Genomic DNA, 21,490 nt, shown 5'->3' with positions numbered 1-21,490 from the left:
ATTTCTTCGTAAATCTCCCGGAGTTTTTTCAGGAATTCTTCCGGGAATTTCTCCAAGAATTCCTCCAGGAATTGGTTTAGAAATTCCTCCAAATTTTCTTTCGGAAATTCCTTCAAGAATTACTCCGGGAGTTCATCCAGAAATTTCTCTTGACATTCCTTGAAATTCATCCAGGAATTTCTTTTGGAGTTTCTCCAGGAGTTTTCCTCCAAGAATTTTCCCTCATTTCATTTAAGAAATTCTCCAAAAATTTCTCTTGAAGTTCCTACAAAAAAACTGAAAAGCAAATGTCTCTGGGAAATCATCCAGAAATTCCTCCAGCACTACTCCGAAGAATTCCTTCAATATTTCTCCAGGTATTTCTCTGTTATTCTTCCAGGAATTCATCTGGAAGCTCATCCAGGAATTTTCCAAGAATTCCACCTGAAGGCCCTCCTTAAGTTAGGGGATTTACCTCAGGAATTCTAAGGGGAATTTCCAGGAATTCCTTCTGATATTCCTCCAGGAATTCCTTAGGAAGTTCATCCAGGAAAATCCCCGAAGAATTCCTGTTGAATTTCCTCCCGGAATTTCCTCAAGGGAATTCTTTTTCCGATATTTTTTTCGGGAATCACTCTCGAAGGTTCTCAAAAAGTTTCTCTGGGAACTCTTCCGACAGTTTATTTAGAAATTCTCCTGGAATGCCTTCCAAAATCTTCTTCTTTTTCTTATTGGCATTACATCCTCCACTGAGACATTGCCGCCTCGCTGCTTAGTGTTCAATCAGCACTTCCACAGTTATTAAGCCAAGTTACCATTTTTGCATTCGTATATCATGACTCATGAGACTAATACGATGATACTTTTATGCTCAGGGAAGTCGAGACAATTTCCAAACCGAAAATTTTTTAGACGTCAGTTGAATAGCGCAAGGGTGGTGGAGGGCTTAGGTTCAATTCTCGTCTTCGGCTAGGTTTTTGTGTGAGCAGAAGTATATAAAGAATCAAGTAAAGAATCGTTCCTCGTCGGGAGCTTGAACGTAGATTCTATGTAGACAGAAACACATACATACCTAGGTCTTTTTTTCTCGCGGCCAGAAACCTGATGTAATGGCTTACTATATTGATTTAAGAGCCAGTTCGCGAGAAGCGCGACCCCCTTTCCAAGGGAGGTTGCAACGATGTTCTCCGATTTGGATGAAATTTTCAGGGTTTGTTCATATATGTAAGAGAAGGCATTTTGCAAATTTTCAGATTTTTTCATTGAGGGGAAGTGGGGTAAAACGGCCCTTCAAAAATTATTGTTCAAAAATCGCCAAAACCAAAAAAATGCAATAACTTTGGCAATGAGTGACCGATTTTGTTTAAATTTTGCACGCTTTTTCTACTCAATTAGTACTTTATACCAAGAGGTTGATAGGTTTATAAAGTTGTTTATTTTAGGAGAAAAATGACTTTTTCGATAAAAAATGGTCGTTTTTCCAAAGGGAATATTTTTCACCAACAGATCTAGGATAGAAAACTAAGCCCGTAAGGCAATTAAGGTACTAAAGATCTTTCCTCTCATATATAATTCAGAAGCGCCAACTCAAGAATTTCTAAGAAAATCTCAATTTTCTGCAACACTGTTTATTCTTAAGAAAGTTCGCACAAATTTCGACCCTACTTATGTTGATGTTTTCCGATCTGGTTAAAACTGTCCAAATTTTTCTGTCTAAGTTGAAATTAAAAATCAGAATTTTATATTAGGGGGTGTAGGGTAAAATAGTCCTTTAAAAATAAATGTCAAAAAATACATCATTTTTTATGTCAGTCCTAGCAGAAAATACATAAGTTTAAAAAAAACTGTTTCTTCTTCCTTTCAATTCATCTATATTGTTACCGAGCGGTAACATTTACTTATTATTTGTATAGAGTGGAAAGATAGGGAAAAATGATGTGAAGTTAGATTCAACCGCCAATTTAAATTGGGCGGGCGATGAATATGTGGATGAACCAGATGATGTGGTCTAGTTGGTTGCCAAATTTGGCTACCAAAGTGAGCAACAATATGCAGCTATAGAGGCGGAAATATGGGCCGTTAGCCTGCACTGGAAAGCCGATGGGGTAGAAGGAGAAACAAAAAAAAGGGAGGCCATTCGAGACACGTTCGTCATTCGAGGAAGAAGTGCTCCGTTTTTCCCAAGAATTCGCTAGTCAGCGTGTGAAATCCGGTTTCGGACCGGGAGTGGAGATTTTTTGAAAGTTATTAGCCAGCGCCGTCGCACTACTAGCCGCCGGGGAATTCCGGAATAAGTTTATTACTCATCCACCAAGGTATCCGACCGCCATCTTGTCCGTGGTGTTTGGTGACGCAGCCCAGCGAATACTCAACGCTGCTCGCCGTGTTGGCCCTTCGTGCCACCTGATTCCAATCACCGGCCTCCGTGCATTATTATCTCGGCAAAGCAAACTCCATCTCGTAGACCGCCCTCCTGCCACCCGTCATCATTGTATGTGCTGGCCATTCCCGCCCATCGACCACCTCGTGGGATCCGGCGCTCGATTACCGGTGCCCGAATTACCGGCGCTCGGTTACCGGCGGTGATTTCCGACACAATAACGCTGGACTCGACGACATAAATCATCGCGCAATTGCCGACCGGCACCCCGCATCATCCGCAACACGCTACCTTTCTACGTGTTCCATCGTGGTGCCAGTACCGGTCCATGCCTTCCCCCTGTACCGTACCGCCCGCACCAGTCATCGTTGAGCTTTCGTCTTCGTGTCAACCATCCTTAACGTCCCACCAACGTCGGGTAATTTGCTACCGGCTGAGAGCTCCAACGCTAGTCCCAGTATCCCCGTCAAGACAAGTCGTCGTGCCAACCTTCCGCATCAGCTGCAACGCGGCGCCTGGCGCCTCACTACGTGCTTCATCGTGAGGCTACTGCTGGAATCGGTCGCCCCACTGTACTCAATCGCCCGCCCCGATCGGTCAATAAACCAGAAAGGTAAAGTTCAATTAAATTTGATTGTTCTAGGGTTTCCACTCTTCGAAAACTCCCCACGCTCACACACCCTGGGACCCGGGATAAAAGAGGCCTTTCGCGCCCACCCCGGAAGCTGCCGTTGGTCAGACCAGCAGCTTGGGGTCTAGGCGAGTCCCCTTCCGGGACAGCGAGGAATCCCGGGGTCATAACGTTTCAATATTTTTCGTCTCAATAGATACGTATATCGCTGATCTATATTAGATAGCAAACTATTTGCAGAACAATTTTCAACAGAAGTAAAAAATAATATAAAATAAAATTCGCAAACTGAAACAAAAATGAACGAATTCGGCGAACGTGCTTGTTGATATATTTTTTGAATAAGCTACAATTAATGTGGGTACCGGTAGTGATGTTGCTTTTATATCTATGCGAAAAAAAAACAATTATTCTTAACGACAAATGAGCAATTTCGGTAAATTGGGTAAAATAGCCTTGTAAAAATAAAATGTCAAAAATTCATAAATTTTTATATGTGAGCTCAAGCAGAATATACATCAAACTAATTGAAACTTATTTCAGTGCGCCGACTTTAGAACAATCAATCAAATTATGAGTTTCTGCACATTGCACTGTTTGTTTGCAAGCCAGTTTGTGAGAATCGCAACTCCATTTTATTGATGTTTCAGCATCTGGCTGAAACTTGAAAGGTTTATTTAAGGTTATATCTACATAGGGAGAATGACGGCTTTGGCAGGTTTTGTTCTATTATTGTCAGGGGGTTTTTTTATGACTGATTATGCTCAAATTTGGCCTAAACATTCTTTGCATATCAAAGAATATTGTGGCCAAATTTCATAAAATTCGGTCGACAAAAACCCCCCTGCCAATAATAGAACAAAACCTGCCAAAGCCGTCTTTTCCCCTATATGTAGATGAAACTATTTAGCAAAATATTGGGATGGGGAGAGAGGGGTAAAATAGATCTCCAAATTTAAATAATGTTACGAAACATGATAATCGTAACCACACTTCTTAGATTTGATTATTCCGACCCAACTGGCAACTAATCTAGTGATTTTGCTAGTTTGCTTCGAAATTCTTCCAAGCTTAGTATTTTTATGGTTTTTTATCTGTCAACAATTAAATCCTTCACAATCTCTCATTCTCAAAAAATAACGTGAACTAGTCAACTAGTCATGTCAATTCTATAATATTCCGGCGGAGGTATTGTAAACTTTGCGCCGTCTTAAACTCCCGTTCAAAAATATTGTTCCACCAAAATAAATGCTTTAGCTAGTTTCCATCCATTCGGAAGTGAGAACATTTGTTTTGGTACTTCAACACGGTATAGTCTATTCCTCGGTGAAAAAAGCAATAGATAGATTTCTCAAAAAGTATTGCAAGCTGTTACTACCCAAGTACTACTTCTTAGCAAACCACACCTTATGGTGGGTTGGAAATATGTTCATATAGGGTTAGTAAAGATTTCAAAAGAAAAAGCCTGATATTTAAAGCATCATTTTTACAATCAACTACACAGTCTTGTTGAGGTAGTCAAGCACTTTCAGGTGGTGTAAATTAAGCCGAGAATAAAACAGTTTTGCTTGGTAATCTTTCAATTAATTGATTAAGCGATCTACAATTTATATACTTTATCTATGGGTGTAGAAACGTGTATCATAAAATTTGAAGTATTTTCATGAGGGGTGTGTTTTCAAATCGTCAGACAATTGACACTCTATCCTATTCAATAGTATACACATTACATTGTTACGCTCTCCGTGTAAAAAATCAGCTCGTTGTAGAAAAAAAAGGTTTTTCCCGTATTGTGAAAAATGAATGCAACTTTGTTAAACTTTTGAGTGTTTTTCACACAGTTGTGTAAACATAGAATCGAGGGTATTCCATTACCTATGAGATGAAATTGTCCAACCCTTGAAAATATATACACCCGATTAGAACTGGTATAGTCCATTCAGTCAAACATTGTATTTAGATTGTATCTCTGTAATATTAGCTAGTAGTTTGAAGGTTAGTAATTCAAAATGTATGAATAGTACACGGTTTGACAATAAACTTGCAGAATTTGGTTTAAACTGATAATGATGGAGGATGAAAATCAGTTATGAATACAACACAATCGTTACAAGCTACAAAAACAAGCCTATGGTAACCTGATGCAAGTAGGTACAAAAGAAAAATATAATCTGAGAAGCAGCTCCACCAACAAGCTATGTTTAAACACTACGAAATTGCTCATTTGCCGTTAAGAATAATTGTTTTTTTTTTCGCATAGCTGTTAAAGCAACATCAATACCAGTACCCACAGTACTTCTTCTTCTTCTTCTTCTTCTTATTGGCAATTACATTCCCACACTGGGACAGAGCCGCCTCGCAGCTTAGTGTTCATTTAGCACTTCCACAGTTTTTAACTGCGAGGTTTCTAAGCCAGGTTACCATTTTTGCATTCGTTTATCATGAGGCTAGCACGATGATACTTCTATGCCCAGGGAAGTCGAGACAATTTCCAATCCGAAAATTGCCTAGACCGGCACCGGGAATCGAACCCAGCCACCCTCAGCATGGTCTTGCTTTGTAGCCGTGCGTCTTACCGCACGGCTAAGGAGGGCCCCAGTACCCACAGTAATTGTAGCTGATTCAAAAAAATATCAACAAGCACTTTCGTCGAATCCGTTCATTTTTGTTTCAGTTTGCGAAAGACGTGCTAATGTTTAAGGCACTTATTTTGGTCCTATTTTACTACTGTTGAAAATTGTTCTGCAAATAGTTTGCTATCTAATATAGATCAGCGAAGGATATACGTATCTATTGAGACGAAAAATATAGATGAATTGAAGGGAAGAAGAAACAGTTTTTTTTAAACTTATGTATTTTCTGCTAGGACTCACATAAAAAATGATGTATTTTTTGACATTTATTTTTAAAGGACTATTTTACCCTACACTCCCCTAATGGAAAAATTCTGATTTTTAATTTCAACTTAGACAAAAAAAAGTTTGGACAGTTTTCCCCAGATCGGAAAACATCAACTTAGGTAGGGTCAACATTTATACGAACTTTCTTTTGAATAAACAGTGTTGCAGAAAATTGCGATTTTCTTAGAAATTCTTGAGTTGGCGCTTCTACATTATATATGAGATGAAAGCTCTTTAGTTCCTTAATTGCCTCACGGGTTTAGTTATTTATCCTAGATTTGTTGGTGAAAAATATTCCCTTTGGAAAAACGACCATTTTTTATCGAAAAAGTCATTTTTCTCCTAAAGTAAACAACTTCATAACCCTATTGACCACTTGGTATAAAGTACTAATTGAGTAGAAAAAGCGTGCAAAATTTAAACAAAATCGGTCACTCATTGCCAAAGTTATTGCTTTTTTTTGGTTTTGGCGATTTTTGAACAATAATTTTTGAAGGGCCGTTTTACTTCACTTCCCCTCAATGAAAAAATCTAAAAATTTGCTAAATGTCGTTTCTTACATATATGAACAAACCCTGAAAATTTCATCCAAATCGGGGAATATCGATACAAGAGGGGGGTCGCGCTTCTCGCGAATTGGCTCTTAATACAACCTGTACATGGGCCTGTGCCTAATGCAATCTGTGCATGGAATTTATGCAAGATTGCCATAAAATCATGCATTCTCTGTTTGGGAGAAATAGCAGAAATGTCCCTGTATTGCTTACGGGCTGTAAGTGTTACGGTATGTCAATTGTTCGAATCGCGGAACTTTAAATCGATTTCTAGGGTATCTGTTCCCATATTAATAACAGCCCGTATATTAATCTCAACCGTCGATAAACCAAATAAAAAATCAATTTGATTACAATTTCTCACATCGTATGTACACAATAATGAATAGACCACCTTCTCCAATGTTTGGAATATTATTCAAAATTCCGTTTGTGTAATGTTTTAGTTTACAAGACTCAAATTATTAAAAACAAAATTATGAAACACATTTATTTTCATTTTCCTACCTCTGAACTGTTGATTTGATGCACTGCTCGATTGCTACTAGCAGATTCATCTCATTTCACGCCGTTGTTTTCCACTGAATTTCAAGCTAAAACTAATGAATCTTTTCAAAATACACTTCACAACACATATAGCGCATCACAATTTCACTGTAAATATAATCATATTTGAAAAACTAACGCGATTTCCTATAGTTTGATATAGGTTTATCTCGAACAACGTCTAAATTACTTTTGTCCGTATTCCAAACTATTTACATGGCTTGCAGCATCGCCAAGGGTTGCCGACCTAGATTTTTATTTCAAAAATGCTTGAATGAACTTTTACTGTAAAATTCAACTCTTATGTTTGTAAAACAAGGTATATCGAAGAGATAAGCTATGACAAACATAAAATTAAACTGATAAGTTGGAAAACTACAACGAAAACTGGAATTTTGTAAGAATATTTCAACTCAAATACAAAACATTGAAGAATTCGGCATCACTGCAATCATATCGTTACGTATACACACAAGTAATAGTGTGCGTATTTTATGTTGGGAACAGTATTATTGATATAGGTACAGGCATAGGATTAACTGTTTTTGAATGTTATTGAAATAGGTGCATGGCAGTGATGATGTTTTTTAACTAAATACTTCTATAATGTAATAACAAGTAATGTAAGTTGAAGTTACCAAATAATTTTCAATTAAAAATGACGTGAGCCGAGCATAATTATTCTCATGTTTCCTGATTATTGGGTGAGAAATAAATGCATTTCATATGCGCATTGGCTTATTGTTATTGATATAGGAACAGATACCCTATATGTTTGTATTGGATTTACACATTCTCTACCCAAAAGACCTAAACATCAAGTGGAATTTTCTCAAAAGATTCAGACATTGGGTTCTTTGACGTTTGTGATTAAAAATGCGCATTAATGAAAATAAATCATTCTGGCAAACACCAGAACAGCTGAAAGTAATCTGATTTTGAGTGGGTTCTGAAAATGAATTCAGAATACCAGATAGGGTATCTGTTCCTATATCAATAACAATAAGGCAATGCGCATATGAAATGCATTGATTTCTCACCCAATTATCAAGAAACATGAAAATAATTATGCTCGGCTAATGTAATTTTTAATTGAAAACAATTTGATAACTTCAAAAATAAAATTTTCATCACATTATAGAAGTATTTAGCTAAAAAACATCATCACCGCCATGCACCTATTTCAATAACAATCAAAAACAGTTAATCCTATGCCTGTACCTATATCAATAATACTGTTCCCAACATAAAATACGCACACTATTACTTGTGTGTATACGTAACGATATGATTGCAGTGATGCCGAATTCTTCAATGTTTTGTATTTGAGTTGAAAAAAGATTACAAAATTGCTGCTTTTGTTGCAGTTTTCCATCTTATCAGTTCAATTTTGTGTTTGTCATAATTAATCTTTTCGATATAATTTATTTTACAAACATAAGAGTTGAATTTCACAGTGAAAGTTCATTCAAGCGCTTTGAAATAAAAATCTAGTTCGGCAACCCTTGAGAGTACTGCGAGCCATGTAAACAGTTTGGAATACGGACAAGGATAATTTAGACGTTGTTCAAAATAAACCTATATCAAACTATAGGAAATCGCATTGGTTTTTAAAATATTATTATATTCATAGTGAAAATGTGAAGTGCTTTATGTGCTGTGAAGTGAATTTTGAAGGGATAGAATTGTTTTAGCTTGAAATTGAGTGGAAAACAACGGCGTGAAAACAGATGAATCTGCTAGTAGCAATCGAGCAGTGCATCAAACCATCAGTTCAGAGGTAGGGAAATGAATATAAAAGTGCTTTATAATTTTATCTTTTAATAATTTGATTCTTGTGAATTAAAACATTACTTTAAAAAAAATCTTGAATAATACTCCAAACATTCAAGAATGTGTTCCATCCATTATTGTGTACGTACGATGTGAGAAATTGTAAATAAATTGATTTTTTATTTCGTTTATCGACGGTTGGGATTAATATATGGGCAGTTATTAATATGGGAACAGATACTAATTATTTTTTCCTTGCTAATTTAAATTTTACTTTTTGCGCCTGTCCCGAGTTTGCCGTGGCGATCCTAATAAACTAGGTCAGATTTATTTTTTCTAATGCGCCTTTCGAAACATTAATAACAATTAAATGACTAAATCTTGTAAGTAAACTTCACTTTCTACTCATAAATGGCTGCAGAAGCTATCGCAGCGAATAACTTTTCTGCAGCTACCATCGTTGACGGCCATCACCGCTACCTACGCTATCATTGTTAATGAATGTTCTGTAGATTGGAAGAAAATTCATCTTGAATCAACTCTCTCCTGTTAAATGTGGTGGTCCTGACAAGAAACGATTTACGCTTTTTGATGCGCTTTCACGACCACTATGAAAAACCAAACGATTGTCCAAATCTCACGAGAAAATGTCACCATCTATTACTAAATGGCTAAAGACGATCTCACATCACGATATCACGACGACGGTCGTTTGAACCGCTACCAACGGCATCATTGCTAATAATTTTCACTGCGAAGAAAATTACAAATAAGCTTCCATTCATTATGGTGGTCCTGATAAGATCTCATTCACGCTTCTGGATATGCTTTGACAACCACTAACAGCAACCAAAGTAGAATAATTATCTTGCTGCCAGCAATGGCCACTCGATGATTTACCAGATTTTTCAGAAAAATTTCATTTCAGTACTGCTGATGACGCTCCTACGTTGATTTTCAGGAACCATTCCAGTTTTAGGGTTAATTCTCTTGCAGCAACCATTCCGCAGTGCGCGAGTTCGCGTTCTCGCGTTTGGGATTTCTTTTTAAAAAAGACCCAAGTCGATTGACTACTAAACTTAAACTGATTTATTGTCTTAATGTAACCTACCACCTAACCTAATAATGCCATATCAGCACCCTACACCTGGCCTCGATGCCAATCGATGATACTGCTGACCGAGCTCCGTGCCGTCGCCGTTGCCGAGGGCACCCAAATCGCTGACGTCGGTGGTGCCATCGATGGAATGTGCTAAGTCCGGGTGGCCGGGCGTTAACTCGCGCTATCCACGCCATTGGCAGAAATAAAACTTTTGCAGCAGTCACGCCGACTATCATCACCAATGCCTATGCTGGAACCTCTCCCCGCGGAATCACGACAAAATAGCTTGCGCGAACGAGGAAGCAGCTTTCTTGTATATTGAAGACAAGCCCACATAATATTCGTATCCGTAACGATTAACAAAGGGGCGGGGCTAACGGTCTTACTTTATAGTCGATACAAAATAACTGGTTTTAAGTGCGCGCGAGCAATTTTGTTCGAAATCGGGATCCTACCATCGAAGGCGAAGAGCCATCTCTGCATTGGCATTGGTGGTGGTAGTCGCCATTGTTCTTGTAGAAAACTTATTTCCGCTGTAAACGTCGGCAGCGCATCGAACTTGATATCAACGATGACGTCTGCTCCAGTTTAGCGGTAAACCATCGTGTAGTCGGCCAGTAGCAGCACTCAATGATATTTCTTCACAAATTTCGAACTGATATTTGGCTTCTGTTAAGCTATTGATTGTAAAGACGCATGATTAAATTTTAATTGGTCCTTATCTGATTTGATTGTGATTTTGTTTTAATAATTGTTCTTGTTCGATTTAGTCGCACCCTCGAGGTTTCCTTTTCTAATGTAAAGTTTTTGGCCCTGATTAGGGTCCGATTTACTATCAATAATGCCGTCAATTACTAACCCAACAGTAGTCTGAAACACGCGAGAAAAGTTCACTTAAGCTGCTAGTCGACCACACAATGATTTATCCCAAACTGCAGCAGACGACATCGTTGAAGTGAAATTCTATGCGCCACCCACGCCATTCTTAGAAGAAATACATTTTCTGCAGCAATAACACCGAACCGAAGGCCTCCAGTTTGGGCGCAAATATTATGTGCACCCGTAACGGTTAATGAAAAGACGGGGCCAAAAGACTTACTTTATTGGATACATAACAGCTGCTTTCCTGCGGGCGCGATCAATTTCGAAGAAAGTAGTCGTATCAGCATCAGAGAGCGGTCTCAGTATCGGCGTCGATGGAACTGCTGAGTATTCATTCCGAAGGATGGCCGTTAGAAGCAAAAGGTGACTCAAGCAGCACAAGTCTAATGAAACTGGCTACAGCAACCTAATTGTGACTAAATCGGGTCACGCATAACCTACTCGGACCATCGGTTCTTTTCTGGACCTCCATTTCAAACAGAAGAGTGTGGATTTGAGAAGAATTTTCATCAAAGATGGCGTTAGTAACGGTGGTGATTGCTGTAGAAAATGTGTTCGCCGTGTAGCTTCTAAAGCCAATCAGCGATAGAAAGTGGAGAGAAATTTTCTCACTAGATTCTAACCTTGGTTTTGTTGCTATTAGTGGTTGAAAACGCGCATTATTGAAAATACATAAATCTGATCTTTCAAGGATCACAGTTTGTACGAGAATAAGTTGATCCGAGATTAATTTACTTCCAAGATGAAAACAAAAATAAAATTGCTTCACCAACCACCGGCAAAAACCATTGATTCTATATATTTATAGTTTGAGAAAGACGTGCTAATTATTATTAGGCACTTATTTTGGTCCTATTTTACTTCTGTTGAAAATTGTTCTGCAAATAGTTTGCTATCTAATATAGATCAGCAAAGGATATACGTATCTATTGAGACGAAAAATATAGATGAATTGAAAGAGGAAGAAGAAACAGTTTTTTTAAACTTATGTATTTTCTGCAAGAACTCACATAAAAAAATGATGTATTTTTTTATATTTATTTTTAAAGGACTATTTTACCCTACACTCCCCTAATGGAAAATTCTAATTTTTAATTTCAACTTAGACAAAAAAAGTTTTGACAGTTTTTTCCAGATCGGAAAACATCAACTAAGGTCAAAATTTGTGCGAACTTTCTTTTGAATAAACAGTGTTGCAGAAAATTGCGATTTTCTTAGAAATTCTTGAGTTGGCGCTTCGGAATTATAAATGAGATGAAAGCTCTTTAGTTCCTTAATTGCCTTACGGGTTTAGTTTTTTATCCTAGATCTGTTGGTGAAAAATATTCCCTTTGGAAAAACGACCATTTTTTATCGAAAAAGTTAATTTTCTCCTAAAGTAAACAACTTTATAACCCTATTAACCACTTGGTATAAAGTACTAATTGAGTAGAATAAGCGTGCAAAATTTAAACAAAATCGGTCACTCATTGCCAAAGTTATTGCATTTTTTTGGTTTTAGTGATTTTTGAACAATAATTTTTGAAGGGCCGTTTTACCCCACTTCCCCTCAATGAAAAAATCTGAAAATTTGCTAAATGTCTTCTCTTACATATATGAACAAACCCTGAAAATTTCATCCAAATCGGAGAATATCGATACAAGAGGGGGTCGCGCTTCTCGCGAACTGGCTCTTAAGTGATAGAATTGTGAAGAGTGATATATTTTTTTTGTTTTCAAAATCACGAGAGGCGTCTCGAAGACTGTTGAATAATGATTTGTGGTTTGCAAAATCACAAGACGCGTCTCGAAAACCGTCGGAAAATGGTACACATCAATATAAGTTAGTAGTTATTGCTATCTGGAAGCATCAAGAGGGCCGATTGCAACGAAGACAAGAATCAAATTAGCGATCTATGGTAGCAACTACCAACGGGAACGTTGCGCAGTTTCAAATGCTGATGGAACCAACTATCGTTGACCTGCATGAGTACGTCTGCCACTTTTTTATTTAACGTCGAGAATTTGGGTGGGCATGTCGTAACAGCGGCGGGCCTAAATATAACAGTTTGGAGGTCACCACATGCTGCATGAACGAAGAAAAGACACGAGTACATGAAATTCCCGAACAGCAGACCGATGGTTGAACGATGCCTCACAAACCAAGAAAGCATTTGGCATGAAACCAAGGGCCTCATTGCGCATCTCCTTTCGATAGCTCTTTCGTATGACAGTTTGCATGGTTTGCTCGTTTCGAGTCGAGGTGCGCAATGCCACCTCAGGTCTTTATGACAGTGTTCGACAGCAAGTTACAAGTACTAGCTCCAAAATAAGTAATAAAGAATACAGCTTAAGAATTTAAATCCAAAGGTTACAATACATGAAGCAATCAAATCATTCGTTCTGGACCGCATGTGGTTGTGGCATGTGGATTGGTATCGTCTTTAATAAGAAGAATCCTGTAAAAGTTAGCTTGCTACGAATTCTATGCTGTCCGAAGGTCCGGATCTCCTAACACCGTTATTGTCGGTGTTGTTGCCATACCAAGAGCGTCAAATGGCAGTGTCAGCAAACATTAAAGAATTGATTCTTTGAATCTTCATTCACGAATAAGTTCGCAGTACTTTAGTGATTGCGTAGCGAGATTATTCAGACCTGTCGATGGGAATCCAACTCGCTTCCAGCACAACAATTACATGAATATGACAGACAAGAAATCGAACTTCTACGTGAAGCAGTTGCAGTAAAGAATTGACATCATGTGGATCGTTATGCAGTAGGTTTCGTTACAGTGGAGCAAGCGCCCAATGTGGCGAAGGTAGTGATCGAATTGTTAAACCAGCACGATGCTTTACCCGGGTAGAGGTGAATAACAAACAAATAACATAATAATAACAAATTTTGCTATGGTATCAGATTTAGTTATTCTTATGTTATTCATAAATAACATAAAATAACATTTCAACAACAAATTTTGTTATAATAGTAAAATAAGTTATTTATATGTTATTGTATGAAGGAGCAGAGCAACAAATGAAGAACACTTTTTGCAATCATAGCAAAGTTTGTTATTCATTTATCATTTGCATTTTCAACATACCAATAATAACTGATTTTGATATTTTCTTTTCTTCAAATATTTTGCTATTGGTTTGTTATTATAATAGCAAAATGAGTTATATATGAGTTATTTGCTAGAGCAATGTCGGTTATTATTTTTGCTATTTTAGCAACTATATCAAACAAACTAATAGCAGATTTTGCTATTCAGTTATTCATATATTAATAGTAAAATTTGATATTATTTTGCTGTTTTCTTCTACCCGGGTATAGGGGGAAAGACGGCTTTGACACGTTTTGTTCTATTATTGGCAGGGGGTTTTGTCAACCAATTTTTATGAAATTTGGCCACAATATTCTTTGATATGCATAGAACGTTTAGGCCAAATTTGAGCCTAGTCAGTCGTAAAAAAAACCCCTGCCAATAATAGAACAAAACCTGCCAAAGCCGTCATTCCCCCTACGCCACAAGCGACAGAAACCTTCCAGAAATCTTGAACAAAGGGCAGCCAAGTCAGTCAGTTGTCGGAGAAGAAAACTTGTTTAGGACGAGTGTTGGGTATGGCGTGGATCCAAGAAGATGATGTTTGTACATTTTCGTTGCAGCTGGGTAAGAAGCTACGTCATCTCATGAATGATTCTGTGCTTCCCACGAAACGGGAGCTGCTGCGAATGGTGATGAGCTTATAATCTGACTGACGACGACGTTCATTGTCCATGGAAGAGAAACTGGCTTATAATAAAATTCCGGAATAAATCGCCAAGCGTTGGGTGACGTGTTAAGAGGTGCTTAGAAAAGTGTTCTCGTGAATCAAATCGAAACACGTTCGGTACCGCCTATTCGTCGCCTTAAAAACCTCTTGAGAATATATGAAGGCGTTGGTTTTCTACAAGCTCAACGAATCAGATCTTCTTCTTCTTCATTGGCATTACATCCCACACTGAGACATTGCCGCCTCGCAGTGTTCATTAAGCACTTCCACAGTTATTAACAACGAGGTTTCTAAGCCAATTTATCATTTCTGCATTCGTATTTCATGAGGCTAACACGATGATGTTGCCAGGTTAGATTTCGGTCGACTTCTTTTATTTCTTTATTGAGGCTTCGCTGCCATGAGCCTCTGCGTTTGCCTCTGTTGCGATGTCCCGCTGGGTTCCAGTCTAATGCTTGTTTACAGATTTCGTTTCCGCCCCTACGTAGAGTGTGGCCGACCCAACCCCACTACCGATCCCGAATTTCTGTTGCTATATTCCTCTGGTGACAACGGCGATGGAGCTCGTTGTTTGAGATCCAGTTATGAGGCCACCAGGCCCGAATTATATACCGCAGACATCTGTTGATGAAGACCTGCAGCCGTTGAGTGTTCTTCATTGATACACACCATGTTTCACTAGCGTATAACAGCACAGATTTCTCGTTAGAGTTGAAAATTCGTATGAAACCAATCATGCATTCCTGAAAAACTTTGTTATGTTTAGTCATTTAAAAGCTCGACAACTTTATTCAACTGATTGGCATTTTGAAGGGATGGAGACACATGCCATTCCATGCGTATATAGGCAAACAACTGAGATTTAAAAAAATTGTAGCTCAAAAACGGCTTGGTGGACCTTTCTAATTTTTGACTTTATATGTAAAAACGTTTAAATTTTTATTTTAAAAATAAAAAAGTACAGTCCTGGTGATCCAAAAGGTTAAGAATAAAACAAAATATAATATTTTGATTATTTGAACATCTTACAGTTTACTATTTTCCTTAAGCGATATTTTTTTTCTAAAATCTATACTTGAAAATCTTTTCATTCGTGCCAAAAGATTGCAAATCGGTTCAATGGTTCAAAAGTTATGAAGGTTTAATTTTAAAACGCCTTTGGACCACCCTTTTCTAAAAACCCTAAGAGCGAAACAAGAAAATTCGTGTCTAACAATTTTCGGTGGAGATTATTCGTTCACATTTTGGGCAAAATTGGAGAACTTTTTTTTATTCTATTTTTTTTTTAATGGAATCGCTGTATACTCCGACAATGGGACAAATTTCGTTGGATTAAGTCGAGAGCTACATGGTGGAATCAAACGGAATCGATAAAGACAACACCCAGCGAAAGTGAGAAGCTTCACACTTTTCGCATTCACTATTGTTCGGCCAAATATATTCGGCGAACGACATCTACGATACTTTGATCAGTTCGGCCAAATTACATTTTTGGTCATAGGACCTGCTCGAACAAATGACATTTTCGGCCGTTTGACTCGTTCGGTCAAACGACATTTCCAGCCAACATACATTTTCGGCCACAACCTGACATCATCTGCCAATCGACCATCTCAGTCAAATGAACTGTTTGACCCTCCTGCCAAACGACTTTTTCGGCCAAACAACCAGTTCGACCGAACAGCATAATCGGTCGTATGTCCATTTCTCCCAAACCCTTTACGGTCTAATAACTGTTTTGATCAAATGGAATTCGGATAAATGACTTTCGACCCATCCTCGACGTTTGAGAATTCTTGGCCAACAACGGATAGAAATATCGTGGAATTATTTGAACGAAATGACCAAAAAATCTCAATTGATCAATAATTCCTTACAATTATTTGTAGCAAATTTTGAAACATCTGTACAGGACCAGATTTTGGGATGTCATCGGGTTCGTGGCTCCACGCCTCCACCAAAACCAACCAGTTTTACTTGTCGCTTACATATTTGGGTACAAACAGGGAGTCCCCACAAATTGTCGGCCAGAACTTTCAGCTAACATTTTTCCAATTTCTATAATAGAAAGCATTTATGGACAGCTAACTTCTTAAGCCCGACGTTTTCATTCTCCACTGTCTATAGGAATCATATCCAAGGTAGTTTAGAAATAATTGTTAGAGAGAAACTTGTTGCTGATTCAGCCAAAAGTTTATTAAAAATTGAACCAATAGTCATTATCCGAAAATGTGACCCGCTGCATGCAGATTGAACCCGTCTGCGAAACCGGTACCAGCTGGTATGGTAATTCGATTACCATTACGCATAATTGCTACTGTGTAATGCCAAGCGACGCGATGTGAACACCACCTCGGAACCAACTGGTCCGGCTGAACCTGAACTGTTCTATTGGTCCATCGAGGAAAAAAAAGTCGAACACGAAAATTGAGTTTCCATTGACCTGCCTGCTGGCTGTGTGACAAGCTTCGGTGCCGTTGCTACGGTGGTGTGCTTCTCAGAGGTGCAGTTTGTTTTTCCGATTACTGTCCCCGGTCCGCGCTCCGTGGTCAAACGATCCGGGGTGGTGGTGTTGTGTGTTTGCGGACCGTGATGGTGTGGTCGATCGAAATGGACGACGCTGTTGGTCTCAGCTGGAGAATGTAAACTCATTTTCGCGTATGTGTACACTTGAAATGATTGGTTTACATCATTGTTGTTTTCGGAACAAGCAACAACAACAACAACAACCTCTCACCACAGACAAACGCGCACCGATAAACGCGCATTACAATGTTGCTCTATATTAGATGTCTGGGGTGCGAAGGGCGGACACTCACCTGGTCATTCATGGTGGAGATTTCGTTATCGATCTCGGTCGGTGGGCTTCGAGTGTAGTCGAGGCTGAACATGGGTGGCGGGGCGCCACCTATGACCTCCATTAGAAAGTGCTGCGCCAGGCCACCATCGCTGCCGGCTTGGCAAACCACTTCGAGCTCGGTGTCGTTGTGCAGCTCGCAGTTGCGAGGCGTATCCGGGGTTTCTGATAAAAGTGGGGGGAAACGGAAGCGAATTAGAATTTTTAATTAACATCTCAGCGCTGCCAGTCGGTCGGCGGAAGCACTCATTAGGCAGCGAAGAGTAATAAATTAGCAGCAGTTGCGGGCTATTTTTGCTCGATGATGGGTTCGTGGAAGAGGTTTAGCGGAAGAACTTAGCATTAGGAAAACGTTCGCTTTATGTTTTTATACAATGAGCAAAAACTTCCATTACTTCGACCCGATGAGCATCCTTTGTGGAAAAATGAAGCCATCTGTGGGCGGGCACTTACTTGCTGGCAGTATGTGGAACAGGCAAGGCATCATCTGCCGTCCGACGCTGTTCGAGGCCCAACACTGGAGGGTCACCAGCTCGGCATCGATCTGGGGCAGGTAGTTCATGGTGCTGACCAGGCCGTGGGAATTTATCCGAGAGTTTAGTACCGGTGAAACGTTCCGGGTGCTGTTGTACGTCCAACTGAACCGGACTCCATCCGGCGGATCGGCATCCACTTCACACTTGACGACCTGGGATTGCATGCTGAGAGATCCGATGGTTTGCTGCTCGGTTCCCGGTTTACAGCGAGGTGCGACTGTTGAAAGAAAGCATACAAGGATTTATGTTGAATTTTTGGCAGTCAATTCGAAATTTAGATCATATATGTTGTAATTGTTGTACGAATTGTTAAATAAAATATGTCTATAAAGCGAACAAATTTGTCGTATAGAATCAAACATAATTACAAATCCGAGACCCAATCAAAATTTAAATTTATATACAAATTCAAACAATGTAAACAAATGTAAAAAATGCAAATCCTATCCAAACAATGCATAATCAATCCCAATATTCACAATTCACCTGATCGAAACATACTTGTAAATGCATGTAAATATTCAATCAACCTAGTTGCAGTAAATCGACCCATCCACTTGGGTTTATGTGCCTAGCTTCCAGCATCCAGTGCTTCTACCGGTCTTATTTGAGTGTGCTTATCGCACAATCCCAAACAGTAGGCAGGCACCTCAATGTCTCCTAACCACCACCTACACTGCCGTGAATCGCATATCTGTCCCATCTTTGCTGGGTTTCCTATGCATATGGGACAGATATGCGATTCACGGCAGTACAGGGTGGAGAAAAGCCAACACGATGATGGAAGTTTGTTTTCCTCTATGGCAACAACAGTACCTAGCAGCTCTATCGAATTTCCGCACTGTTGATTATGTGACGGCACAATCAATTTTTTCCTCTTCCAACAAGTGCTCGTCTGTTGAAACAATATGAAATTTGTTAGTAGGGGACGTTCGACTGCTCTTGCTGCTTTTGAGCTTTAGATATCGATTTTTACGTTTTCGTTAATTAGCTAACGCTAAGTCACGCTGAATAAGGCTACACACAATCTTTGGAAAAGGTCAACATTGAACCGCGCAAGAAATCCTGAAACCTTTCGAATACTGATGCTGATGTAATGTCCGAAACTTAGAGGCAGTACTCGTCGATAGAAACCTCTTTCCGCACGCCATGGTATGTATGAACAAATCAAACCACCTTCCTTTTTCTAGTGGATAAATATCAGCTTCCACGCTGATACTCTTCCTCATATAATCTTAATTCAGTAAGTGCAACTAATAGAAGGATATGTGACTTATCTAAATGTCATGTCAATCCGTCAAAAAAATGCGTCAAAAAAAAACGCAAACTGCCTCCGAAGAAATGGTTCGGCACTCGCGACTCGAACGGCCATTTGGGGAAACATGCTGTTCAACTTTCTGCGGTTACGTTTCGTCTTGAGCGCAGCTCTCCAGGCTGGAGCTCCGTACCTCATTATCGAGGATGATACTGCTGCCAGAAGACGTCTACTGCTGCTTTAAGGACCACCCACGTTCGGCATGATGCTTGCAAACGAACTGACCTTTTTAGCCGCCTTTTCGCAGGAATAGTCCACATGGGTGTTGAAATTCAACCGGTCGTCGATCATCACTCCTAGATGCTTCAAATCCCGCACGGACGGTATATTGTGCCCTGGAACGGTAATCTGGATCCGCTAGATCTCTCGGTAGTTGCTAACCAGCATCACTTCTGTTTTGTGGTGAGCTAGCTGCAGCTTGACTCCGTTCAACGACTCTCCGGTTATCGTAAGGATGATATCGTCCGCGAATTCGAAGATCTTCACGCATTTGGGCAACTTCAATTTTAGAACTCCGTTGTACATAATGTTTCACAGCGTTGGGGCTAGTATGGAACCTTGTAGAACACCCGACTTAACCCTAATAGACTTCTGCCCCGAATTAGTTTCGTGATCCAGGATCTGGTTCTGGAAGTGACTTTCAAGGATTCTACACAAGCGTTGCGGCGATGGCCTCCCAGCTGACAATGTTAAAAGCGTTTTTGACGTCAATCGTTACTGCAGCGCAGAATCGATTGCCACACCTCTTCTTGGCCGCTCTCTCTAAAATTTCGATGACCGTCCTGATTGCATCCACCGTCGATCTGCCTTTTCGGAATCCGAACTGCTTTTCCGATAAGTCGGTCTCGCCCTCCGTGAACTGCGTCAGCCGATTAAGGATAATCCTTTCCACGATGCTGGATTCCCCGGCGGTTTCCCTGGTTTCGGCAGCAGCACTAGTTTCTGGATCTTCCACCTATCCGGAAAGTTACCATCTGCTAGGCATTTCTGCAGCACCATCCTGAACAAATCTGGAAACGCCAGTATCGCAGTTTTTAGAGCCACGTTTGGAATTCCATCCGGACCCGGAGCTTTCTTCATCTTCAGACCTTTCGCCACTGATGACAGCTTGCATACCTGCAATGGTTACTCCGTCTTCATCTGCGTACGGTGTAGGCGGCCACATCGTAGAATCATGCTGCGGGAAGAGACCGTCAACGATGATCTTCAGCTTGTCAGGACACATTTCCGCTGGCGTCGCTGGACCCCTGATCCTCGCTGTTACGACCCGATAAGCGTTGCCCCAAGGATCAGTGTCTGCTTCCCGGCACAACTCCTTAAAGTAGTTGGATTGGCTGACTTTAATCTCTCGTTTGAAGGCCGATCTAGCTTCACGGAAGATTATCTTACGCTCCTCTCTGGCTGTTTCGGACCTTGCTCTCTGAAAGCGTCTTCTGTCTCTGATATACGCAGCACGAAGACTAGCAAGAGTTTCGTTCCACCAGTAATTTAGCCGCCGGCTTCTCCTTGGCTCCAGTCTCCTTGGCATCGTCGCATCGCATGCCCTCGCAAGAGTTTCTGTCAGCTCATCTGCATCGAGATTTGTAGCGCCGCTGTCTGCTCGAAGTGCTTCGATAAAAAGATCCTTGTCAAAGACCTTCGCCTTCCATTTTCGCCCGCTATTCCTAATCTCTCGCCGTACCGTCAGCATTCGTGTTTCAACACTATACCAAATCGCCTGGTGATCACTATGTGTATAGTTCTCATGTTTCTCACCAGCGACGGACTGCAAAACGAGACGTCGAAGATAGACTCCCTGCCATCTCTGCGAAATGTACTAACGGTATCTTTGTTGCACAGCCTGACGTCCAGATTTGCCAACGACTCCAGCAAACTGTAACCTCTGGGGTTAGTCAGCCTGCTTCCCCAATCCACTGCCCAAGCATTGAAATCGCCTCCGATGATCACCGGTTTTCGGCCGATCAGCTTCTCCGTGAGTGAGTCCAGCATCCACATAACAGCTACACACAAGGATCCCGATAAATTTGGCGATTACGAAACCCTCGCTTGAACTGTCTACCACCTCTAGGATAGGGAATTTGCCCATTACTTGGATAGCCGCAATCCCCGTAGCATCCGCCACCCAGTTGCCGTTGTCAGAAGGAATCCGGTACGGCTCAGCAATAATTGCCACGTCGCGCATTGCTTCTGTTGTCGACTGCCACAACAGCTGCTGTGCGGTGTCGCAACGATTGAGATTTAACTGGATGATCTCCATTAATCTCGACCCGCCATCGCCTTCCT

The 21,490-nt window shown here is 40.1% G+C and overlaps 1 protein-coding gene across 5 annotated transcripts in view; it reads right to left on the bottom strand.

Annotated features, from left to right (window-relative positions):
* The window catches only part of LOC134222682 (hemicentin-1), a 740,104-nt gene that overhangs the window by 78,785 nt on the left and 639,829 nt on the right, over positions 1–21,490 (bottom strand). For all 5 annotated transcript variants that reach the window (XM_062701842.1, XM_062701853.1, XM_062701859.1 and 2 more), the window contains 2 exons: positions 17,810–18,109; positions 17,319–17,521 (listed from right to left, as the gene is read on the bottom strand). In XM_062701842.1, the coding sequence (XP_062557826.1) occupies positions 17,319–17,521; positions 17,810–18,109 (503 nt within the window). The remainder of the gene's footprint in view (positions 1–17,318; positions 17,522–17,809; positions 18,110–21,490) is intronic.

The sequence above is a fragment of the Armigeres subalbatus genome, chromosome 1 (genome assembly GCF_024139115.2).
Source record: "Armigeres subalbatus isolate Guangzhou_Male chromosome 1, GZ_Asu_2, whole genome shotgun sequence".
Taxonomy (NCBI): Eukaryota; Metazoa; Arthropoda; class Insecta; order Diptera; family Culicidae; genus Armigeres; species Armigeres subalbatus.
The sequence above is the reverse complement of the archived record's forward strand: the minus strand, read 5'-3'. Positions and strand labels throughout refer to the sequence as shown.